The sequence below is a fragment of the Pimephales promelas genome, chromosome 5, assembly GCF_988280905.1.
Source record: "Pimephales promelas chromosome 5, fPimPro1.hap1.1, whole genome shotgun sequence".
Lineage (NCBI taxonomy): Eukaryota > Metazoa > Chordata > Actinopteri > Cypriniformes > Leuciscidae > Pimephales > Pimephales promelas.
Window position 1 is genome coordinate 36,096,562 of NC_142773.1, and position 11,220 is coordinate 36,107,781.

The 11,220-nt window shown below is 37.1% G+C and overlaps 1 protein-coding gene across 1 annotated transcript; it reads right to left on the reverse strand.

Annotated features, from left to right (window-relative positions):
• Positions 1-822: 822 nt before the first annotated feature.
• rpl5a (ribosomal protein L5a) lies at positions 823-10,375 on the reverse strand. The gene is made up of 8 exons (XM_039676860.2): positions 10,262-10,375; positions 9,780-9,849; positions 8,025-8,140; positions 7,791-7,925; positions 7,504-7,706; positions 2,876-3,053; positions 1,357-1,445; positions 823-988 (listed from the first exon to the last, which is right to left on the reverse strand). Exons 1-8 carry the CDS (start codon positions 10,262-10,264, stop codon positions 889-891), a joined length of 894 nt encoding a protein of 297 aa, XP_039532794.1. The 5' UTR covers positions 10,265-10,375; the 3' UTR covers positions 823-888.
• Positions 10,376-11,220: the final 845 nt, after the last annotated feature.

Genomic DNA, 11,220 nt, shown 5'->3' on the forward strand with positions numbered 1-11,220 from the left:
TGTGTGTCATGTATTGTAATGTTTGTCACATTAGCACAGCAAAAAGTGTCATAAGAGCCATTTTGAAATGGACAGAGTCCAATGCCTTGATGTGCATGTTGCCAGTGAGTGTGTGTGTGTTTTATTTTTTAATTCACAATAAGGTTCAATTTGATAACATTAGCTAACATGAACTAATATTTCTAATTCATTTATTTACCTAGGTTTATGTTAAGTTATAAATATACTAACATTTCTAACATTTTAAGTTACACAAATTACCATTGAGCAGTATTTATAAATTAAAATGAACCTAGAGTAATATATGATGTAAATGAACTTTATTGTAAAGCGTTATCGATCTAAATGTTTACAAGGGGTTTCGTGAAACATGCTAAAGGAAGGAAGCCTCTCAACTATGACATTTCACAGCAGTGATCATTATATCTCTAATCATTTTTTTTTTAGTTTGTTGGCTTTGTGGAGTTATACTCCTAAGGCATGTCTAGTGAAAATCATCTTGATATGGTAAAAATGAGATTTTAATCTAAAACAGTGTGAAATGTCGATCATCAGTCATGATTCTTAATGTACTAATGAATGATGAGATAAAAAGTGCTATGTTTTTTCATCAACCATTTTTCAGTGGGATGTTTCAGATTGTTCATTGTCAGACTGCTTCAATTTTGTGTATTTATCACACTGCTGCTGATAAAAGAGTTAAATGGAGATTTTTATAAGATTTGATTGCATGACTTTGCACATTAAAAGTGTTTCAAATTATCTCCCGAATCAATCTACATCGTCTCATGTTCTAATGTGCCAAAGACCACAAACACAATATTCTTTCCAAATGATTTATTTGGAAAAGGTGCACATTTTCTTTGGAGCAGTTGACAGTTCTTCTCTTCAGTCTTCTTCAACAGCCTCCTGAGCCCGAAGGAAACTGGCCTTTTTCTGGGCCACGCGATCCTTCCTCTGGGCCAGAGTGAGCTTAGCACGGTTCCACCTACAACACATCATCAGTGATGAGAAAAGAAACATCTCAGCTGCTCATAGTAGAGTAGTAGATGGTAATGTAGGTAACAGGAAATATAAGCATCTGACATGCAACTAACTTATAAGTATTTTAGTACTATAATAATAGCAAGTACAGTATTTTTGCATCAAACTTGAAATTTTATGGCAATATTAAAAACTCAACCCTTTAACTGAATTAACCGCACAAACATTCGTTTTTATAGCAACATATCAAGCTGCAATGAACATTTATACAGACACTAATGAACAATGATGTCCAACTTTATGGCAATCTTTCATTGTAGGGCACCCCAAAGAAAAAAAAAATGAAAAAAATGATAAAGCGTGTGAACGCACCTCTTCTTCTTGACCTCTTTCTTGGGCTTATTCTCATGAACCGGGTTGTCACGGATGGAAATATGAGCCTTTTTGTACATCTCTAGAACCTGCAGGAACCGGATAACACCATGAGACGGATGAAGGTAAAGCAAGGATTGACAATAAATGCTGAAAATTTTTTCAAATACTGCACTGTACACAACAAACAAGAATTACACTTCAAGAAATTAAAGAATGAGATTTAGCCACCAGTGTCATGTCACAAATAGTATTCATCTACTGATGATACAGTCTCTGATAAACATATTAGACTCTTTCCCATATCCCATCTTAAAAAGCGTATCAATCTGTGCCCAGACTCTTAATAGAGTTCTGTGACAATGCGTAACCCTCAAAACTTAATTCACTTTATAGCCCTTAATCCTGTAATTGTGGACAAATGTGGGGACAGAGGACTCAGAGATGTGATCCCAATTTTTATTTATTATAAATGTTATATCACTGTCTTCGATAAAGTTTTGTCTATTCATTTATGGTTTTTAATTTTATTTTGGGGGTATTTTTGAATTGATTTACTTTAAAAAGGAGCATATTTTCTATGTAAATTATGCTTATTTTTTAATTTTTTACTACATTAAAATATCATTCCAATAAGTTCTTAGAGCTAAAACTTAAAGATGAAGTGACTTTGCTGTAACCTGCTGTCTTATTTTAGAATTATCTAAATTACAGTTTTTCCCCATTCATTTCTAAGGGTGCCCATTTTTGACCCAAATGCAAGATTAAGGAGTTTTTTTCACCCACTTAACATTGTAGAATTGAGTCAAAAAAAAAATTCTGTGTTCAGGAGGCAAACTTAGGAAAAGTTTTGTACCGCTCAGATCAAGGACAGAATTTTTTAAAAATAAATCAAAATTTTTTCCCACATTTGTCCAGAATACAGTTTTAGGGTTAAAGAGGTATTCAACCAAAAATTAAAATTGGCCTTACGCATTGATTTATGGCAAGAGAAACCCTTGAACTTAGACGCACAACGTAATGAAAAACGCGTTGCCCAGTCCTGTTTGAACCACGTGAGGCGTTAAAGCTTACGCTACTCCTACATCATACATCGTCAAGTGTTACTCTTCTGCCGTAAGTGGACTTGTGTACGGCCGATAAAATTTTAAATATGGATATTTTTATTACACAAACACATCACTTCACTTTAGAAGACCTTTATTAACCCCCCAGAGAGGTTTCGAGCACTTTTATCAGGGATGGATGCTCTTTGACGGACTTCCAAAAAAATATACCCACTGACTCGCATTATAAAGCTTGGAAGCGCCAGGACAATTTTTTAAATATAACACAGATTGAATGTTAAAAGAAGAATGTTATATACACCTAGAATGGTTTCAGGGTGAGTAAATCATGGGGTAATTTTCATTTTTGGGTGAACTATCTCTTTAAATGTAATGACTCCAAATGTGTGATCCATTCAAATCCAAGGGCAAAAAAGTTTGCAGTAAAGTGATCCAGCAAAAAGGTTCCTTACAGTTTCAGGTGTGATGCCGTTCTTGATGAAGCGGGAGAACTGCTTCTTGTACAGGTCCTCGTCCTCCTCCATCAGATAGCTCATGTACTCTGACACGTTCTGGCCCATGATGTGCTTCCTGTGAACCTCCGCATTAAACTCTTTACTTTCAGTGTCGAAGCCCGGGAACCGTTTAGTGCTGAGAAAGAAATTTACAATGTCAATATACACATCAATAACATTGGATGGAACTTGTGACAATATGTGTGGCATCACTTAAGGTAGACAATGCAAAAGTAATATCAAATAGTTTTATTCATGCGCTCAACATATATGTCTGTGATTGGCTACAATGATCAATGTTTCAAAAACATGTAAATGAACATCTTTGACGCTCTTCACCGAGCACAAAGATACACAACAGGAGCGTTTGAAAGCAGGCGTCTATCAGCGGATATATTAGGGATCCACTGATACACCTGCTTTCAAACGCTCCTGTTGTGTCCAGATCCGCTGATAGACACGTGCGTATCTGCTCACTAGGTGAAGCATTTGCCAGTCCTTCCAGGATTTCGCGATGTCGCGATCGCAACCATTAACGCAACTTCAACAAATCCACGTGAATTCAGTGCGCCTTGCAATTTTGAAAAATCACCGCAACTTTTCTGCAACTTTGACGAATCATCGCGCCGCGGTCTCCTGCAAAGCGTCGTCATACGTCAGCAAACTCACTTGTTTTGTTCAGAAGACGCAGCAGATGTGGACTGCCAACGTCTCACATTTAAGCTACCTACAAAAATAACAGAAAAGGCCAATGTTGCCAACTTAGTCTTTGTCGCTATATTTAGTGATATAAAAAAGCGACTAGAGACAAATCTAGCGGCTTTTTGGACAAACCTCAGTAACCAAATGTTGCCAGCACAATCCTGCGAGCGCGAGGTTTGCTTTCTCCCTGCCGTCACACCTCTCTCTGCGTCCCTGTTCAGTGAACGGCTGCAGTAGAGGAGCAGCACGGCAGCTGACAGACGCGAATGAACAGTGTTGTTTCCACGGACTTATCACTTATCTGCTTCTCTTTTGTTTTATATTTAAAGAATTGAGTTTGACCATTTTACCACTTTCTTTTCTTGTGTTTATCACTTGTAATAGGCTACTCACTTTCACACTGCATTAGTTCACCCAGTTCCCGAACTCTCTCAAGTCAATTCAGAAAATTTTACACATAAAAAATAGCTAGCCGACTCGTTCTATTGTCTGACAAAAAAAATTAAGCAAATGAGAACAGCTTTATTGGATATGCGGCTATATTATATTATATTAGCTATATTAAAATACATTATCAAACATTTGTTTTTTCCACCATTTAACTTTAGTGGCTATTCCTAAAACTGTATTTTGCACTTTATTAGTATTGGCATCTTTCAACATAAATGCTGCTTAATGTTTGTGAGGTTCTGCACATTGACTTTTTTGCAGGTGCAGATCTTGTTTAAAAAAAAAAACCCTTAGTTTGTTAGGTTTTGCTGTGTCTTTAAATCGTTTGTTTTGCCTTTTATGGTTACTAATGGTTAGTTAGTTTGTTCGTGTGTTACAAAGTGTGTGACTTTGACTCTTAAGTCACTTCTGGACTACAATAGAGCAGATGCAGATGATGAACAGTGTTTTCTGTGGGACATAATAAGTCCCTTTGGGGTGGACTTTGGACTTTTCTCTCTTAGTAAACCTATAACATCCACAAAAAATATATAACAACACAATAAAGGAAAGGGGAAAAGCCAAAAAGCATAATATGGGCATTTTAAATAAAAATCTATCTATCTTTGCCGTTTTAACCTATAAAAACATGCAGAAGAACATCGCAACTTTTATCGCAACTTTTTAAAAAAGCGGCCGCAACATCAGGCATTTTAGGCCGCAACAATCACAAAAAAGGCCCGTGAAATCCTGGAGGGACTGATTTGTATTTGTTATGAAAAATGGTAGCCTAAAGGTATTTAGTATAATACAAATGCACAGCAACTGCTAAATAAAATAATATTGCAAATTAATAGGGATATCCCAATTAAGTTTTTTGTGCCACCGATCCGAGTCATTGAATTTTGAGTATCTGCCGATACTGAGTCCCGATCTAATACCTGCACACTTCAAGTACATTAAAGTTCAAATCAAATCAATCCAATGTATACAGGGATGCGCAGAGTGTTTCTCGTGGACTCAAATGTAAAAAAGGGGCATCTTTCACTAGACTAGAGTAATTCCAAATATATGGGACTACTGATATAAACTTTGTATTCAAAACAGATATTTAAAACAGATAATTGCTATAAAACAGAACTATATATAAATTCACACACATCTAAAGTGCAGTGTTACGGAAGAACCATTTCCTTTTCACATCCAATAACAAACAAACAAAAATTGATATATTTAGCATTTAAATTGAATAGCATTTTATTTAAAATAAACTTAGCCTTGCAGTATAGATATTTCTCTCACACACACAGGCCTCTTGCAATCACTTGTACATCAATGGCAAGTTATATTTCTCAAACAGTTCTCCTCTCTTCTGATACATGTCCTGCCAGGCTAAACAGGACAAGTGGAGCATGTGCAGGGAAACGATTGGGAAATAATAAAAAACAAGTTTAAATGGGTACATTTTCTCCAGCTCGCGGTGTGAATGAACTCATTAACATGCTCACGCGCTACTCCAGGTCCCGGTGTGAATGCACTCACTGATTAACATGCACACCGAACAAAAAAACGCGCTGCTCCCGCTTGCGGTGTGAAACAGCCTTTATTGGGGATTTTCACGCTTCCGGGTTTCATGGGCAGGATTTGTTAACTTTGTGCATGTCCACTTCCGACGCAGTTCAACAATGGCTGAGACGAAGGCTATATATGTCACTGCTCTGTTCCACTTTGTAAATCTAACCAACAACGCCAACCCTACGCAAGTTTTCATGGATTCCCGACTGAATTGAGTATAAGATTAAAACAAGGTAGCACATTTGTTTGCAGCCGGCACTTTAGTGAATCAGACTAATTTACCAGGGATGCCGTATAAATAAACTTAGTGTAGTCCGTCATCAGTTTGCCAGCGAGATCGGTGATTCAACGGCAGTGGCAGTGCACAAAGATCACTGAATACGGAAGTCCTACGCATCCCCTATTCAGAAGGTTTACTACATGTGCGTACTGATGTGCGTTCCGTGTGCAGTCTGCGCACGTGTGATAACGATACGCGACGTTAATCATGTGGCGCCCGAGTGCATTTGACCGGCATAAAATCGGAATATGTCAGACTGACCGGCCGGTTGCCGATTATGGGCGATCACGTGAAAATCGGCAGATTCCGATCACCAGCCGATCAAACGGTGCATCTCTACTCATTATAAAGGTGCGATCACTAGTTAATAGTGTAGTGATGAATTAAGTGCATCTCACACAGGAATCACTTTAAAACCACGCAGCTTTCTGCAGGTCAACACTGCGTCAAAACCGTGGACCAAACCTCAAGTGTTTATTACTGAATTCTAGGGCAGGGTATTGAGACAAATTTCACAATTCGATTTGATTTCGATTCACAAGCTTGCAATTCGATTCGATTTCGATTCAATTCGATTCAATATCGATTATTTTGGATATCAGTTACAATAAATGGCCATTTTTTTCAAGGGAATCAAATCTCTTAAATGCTGTAAACTATGGGAGTCTAGTTGTAGCCAATAGGCTTCATTAGCCTAATATGAAGGTAATAATGAACTGTTTTGTAGCCATACAAACACTTAAATTACACTTTTATAATAAGGAGATTATATGAAATAAACATTTAAATGATGGCTGTCATAAAAACTTGCCAGATTTATTCAAATATGCATTAAATATTGAAGAACATTAAGATTATAATGCATATGTAATGGTGTATATATTTAGCAAAATGCTCTTCTCTAGAGTTATTTTTTCTAGCTGACTAACGAGTTTATGTGGGTTTCTGAGGTAAATATGTTGTTACATGACATTGATTACAAGCTGTTTAACTGACGTCTTTCCACGGTTGAAACGCTGATTGAGCGAATCAATGTGACATGATACGGATTTCGATAAGCTGTACTCTATCTTTTAACACACTTTCATATGCTCATTCATGTTTATTTGGCGCTGTGACTGGTATTATTAAGCCGGAAGAGAGATCAGCGCTGCTGCTTCTCTTGAGCTGCGCCAGAGTGATCTCACGCCACAGCGCCAAAACGCTATTTATGTTTTTTAATTTCGAAAGAAAATGGACGGAATTTGAAAATTGAGACTTTGTTTCATATCAATAGTGACAAAGATTATTGCGATTTTTTGAATTTTTTTTCAGCCGCGATACAATGTCCCATTCTTTCAAATGAAACAGGATGACTAATCGATTCTTGAGATTTAAGAATCGATATCGGTTCGTAAAAATGAGAATCGATTAATATCGAGAAATCGATATTTATTACCCAGCCCTAACTGACTTCAGGCAATCCATTCAGACAATAGCTTATTTTTTTGGAGAATATTCAATGTTTTCATAAAGACTATGAAAGCACCCATGCATCCAAAAGTGTCGAATCAATGTCCATTGTCTAAGTTTGCAAAAAGAAAAAACAGCATGCACTGACCTGTGAGGGATAGACAGTCCTCCATCCACTGCTCCTTTGAGAGCTCCAAACACCTTATTCCCTGTGGTGGTTCTGGCGAGGCCAGCGTCCAGGTAGCATGTAAACGCCCCTGGCTGACCATCAATGCTTTCCACATTAAACTCATCGCCAGTCACCTCAACCTGGCCTTCGTAGACCTTATCCAGACCAAACTTATTCAGCAGCTGTAAGCAGAAAACAAATCTGAGTCAGACCATACTACGAGATTTGAACAATACTAGACATTCATGAATACGAAGGACATTTACCCTGCGTGCACACAGCAAACCGGTGCAGTAGGCGGCAGCGTAGTTTGTCAGTCCAACAGTAATGCCATACTTTGGCAACTCGTGAGAGTAAGCAGCGCAGACGATCGCGTCGCCTTCAATTTTGGCGTATGCGATCTGACAGAGAGAAAGACATAAGACGCTCAGTAAACCAACGGTAATTAGCAAGATTTCAAAAACTATGGCAATTTAAGATGACTTGGTAGTAGTTCATACCTGGCAAACAATATCCCTGTTGGAGAGTCGAACGATCATCCTGTACTTCGGTGTGTTGTACTTGTTCTTGTCTTGGATGACAAGGCGTTTGCGGGCAAAGTAGTCAGTTTTTCCCTCTGAAAGGGCAAGTATGTTTGACATTCATACAGACACGTTTATTTATTTCACTTTTCCATTGATTTTCTATGTAAACACGCTAGACGGACGTGTTTGACGGTTGCACTCACGTCTCGTATCTTATGGCGCGTTCGCGTCCTATGGAAAATATATTTTCCATGTGTGAACTGGTATTTACCAGTGTGTTGCGTTCAAGTGCTTTTGTTGTCGTAATGTGGTAGAAAGATGGAGATCCAGACCTGTTATTTAGCTAAATCTATTTTAGATTGCTTAAGTCATCTGCTACAGCAAGAAAATGATTTATCAAAACTCACAGTAAATAAAATGCGGTATATTTTCTAGATCATGAATAGTACATATTTACACCATTCACGACTCTCGCGGTGCTCTCCGCCATTTTGAAAAGGTCATCTCATCTCGGAAACATGTGCATCAAAACATTCTATGAGCTGCCCAGTGGAAAATACCACATGAGGGGGTGTCCATGTGCATTTTCCACATTGGCTTTTGGCATTTACCATAGCACGTGAACGCACCATTATTTCTCAAGCACGACACTGACTGCATTCAAGTTAAATCTTGACACCTTGAGTTTTAACTGCGTGCTTCTCACTTTAAAAACATGTTCTGGGTGAACCGGCCCTTAAGAGTTTGAGTGGCCAAACAAAGTCCTTGATTTCAAACTATAATGCTCTATATATAGAGTGCCGAAGTTACGACGTCACTCTGTAGGCCAAAACGCGAAAGTGAGTTAGCATTTTAGCACTCCCGGTTCCCTCGCTCTAAAGTCTATGGGATTTTTGAATGGGTTTTTGCTAAATCGCCTGAAATAAGGTCATGGTGAACAAAGCCTATAAATATTTTCACGCATTGATCTATGACATAGAACACACAGTTATAACCTGCATGTGTTTTTTTAACTTTATTGTGTCTGCTTGTGTTTTTAAAAAACTTTATATAGGCTTCAAAATGTATAAATTTTGGACTAACTTGTAAAGATTACCTTGATACACAAAAGATGTAAGGGTCACAACTTAGTTGAACTCTTAGCGATTTTCCAAAAGTCTATGGGGAAAATGCATAGCTTTTTGATCGAGGGAACGCATGCGCCGTCCTACAAAGTGACATCATCACTTCGGCACTCTTTTTAGTAGGCCACTATGTTGTATTCATGTCATATTCATTGTGTGCAGTATGTAAAATTAGTTATGTCTGGTTTTTATTTGAAAAAATATTCCTAGCGCACACGGACTTGCCAGATTACTGAGTGTTTACAGTGATTTCTACAGTTTAGTTGCTTGCTTTTTAGTTTATATCATTATCAAATTATTTTTCTACTTTTGTTTAATATTCTGTAAAATAAATATTTCATTTCAGCTGTTATTATGAATGTTTTACTATCATTAAATTAAATGTTGTGATGTTTCTATTATATATAATATACATACATACATACATATACACAGATAAGACATTAGTTTCAGCCACTTGAGGCATTCTTGTTGACCATGTAAACCAGCTGAAAGACCAGCATAGATTGTTTTCTGATGTTTTTCCAGAAGGAACACATTCAGGCCCGTTGACTGTATAATAACTTGAAATATTATTCCCCAAAGGTAAGGAAACAGGTTGACATACCTCGCCTCCTCCTGAACTTGACCTGGTATCTCTTGAAATACGCCTTATTCTTAACCACCTTAACGAAGCCCTGAAACAGACAGTTTTATTTGTAAGATAAACTGAAAAGCAGGAAAGTAGAGATTTGAAAAGCAATAATCCTAATGAGGCTGCTGGCTGCCTCTGGTTATGATCAGATGATGCAGTGCGCGAAGTGACAGTAAACATGACAACGTAAAACCGAATAAAAGAACAGACTTTTAACATTGGCAAACACACTCACTGCAAACAAAATGCTTATTTTTTGCGTTTAGTGTCAATAAAATAATTTTTGTAGTGTTTCGAGGGAAATGTGCCACTGACGTTCACGCAGCGACTGGAATGACCGATTGAATCTAATGCCATCCCGTCGCTTCATGAGTTCATCTTTCATGGAAATCGAGCTGAAATAACTGTTGAGGGCATGTAACGAGTAGAACATTGTATTTTGGTGATTTACTGACCATTTTGTAATCGTTTGTTCTCCTTTAGGTTGGGAGACTGAAGTCTTCAGACTCCGATACTGCTCCCGCTGCACTGAGAAAAGGAAGTTCATGGTGCGGTGCAACCGGATAAACAAAACACGCGCAGGCAGAAGTGTGTGCGCTCCTAGCGTCGTGGCGGAAACACGGCAGGATAGTCAGGCCTGTTCACATACCAAAAATTACTATAATAATATTATACTAATATAAAGATAATACTAATAATACTATAAATATAATCATAAAGATAACCATGTATTAGCTTTGTGTTTTTCGTTCGCTTTAAATGCTCGCGCTCGTTACAGCAAGTTGAATTCTGATTGGTGGTCAGTGTTTTTTAATCAGCTGGATAAAATCCTTCTGAAAGTGATTTAAACGATTTCGTTATCGTCATAGCTGTTGTGTGAACTCTGCTATTCTTTAATATTGGGAATGATTTTTTTAACTATGTCTATATAGTTATCTTTATAGTTATCGTCCTCTGGCATTTAATCATGAAAAAAAATATTAAAATAGTGAACGAACCACTCAATTAATTCATTTTTGTAATATTTAAATATTAAATGTATTTATTTTAAATTATTAAATTTAAACTTATATATTCAATTTTTTTACAATTAATTTGTTTTCATTTCTATTGGTCAGATGCAAAATCCTAAATTAATTGAACAAATTAACAAAGCATTCCCAATTGGATCAAATGAGAATCCTCTGAAGAATCAAATACGTTTCTTAGCCTATAGGCTAGGCTACATTTAAAAAATGAATCAGGTTCTGATGGGTGATCAAAAATGATTTGCCATTTGAATGAGTTTAAGTGATATAGATGGACTTCCCTTGTGAAAAAGAAGTGTTCATTGTGTGGTTTAATGTGCACTTAGGCCTATACTTCAAATCTTAAAAGTAACACATAATATTAATATAAATAAAAGTGAAGCCTA

What these genes read in the sequence shown, in the direction of transcription:
- rpl5a (XM_039676860.2), bottom strand. An exon ending in CAAGTTCAGGAGGAGGCGAG is followed by an intron (nt 8,141 to 9,779) that starts GTATGTCAACCT and finishes TTGCCCTTTCAG; the next exon opens with AGGGAAAAACTGACTACTTT. An exon ending in GGACTGTCTATCCCTCACAG is followed by an intron (nt 3,054 to 7,503) that starts GTCAGTGCATGC and finishes TTTCTTTCTCAG; the next exon opens with CACTAAACGGTTCCCGGGCT.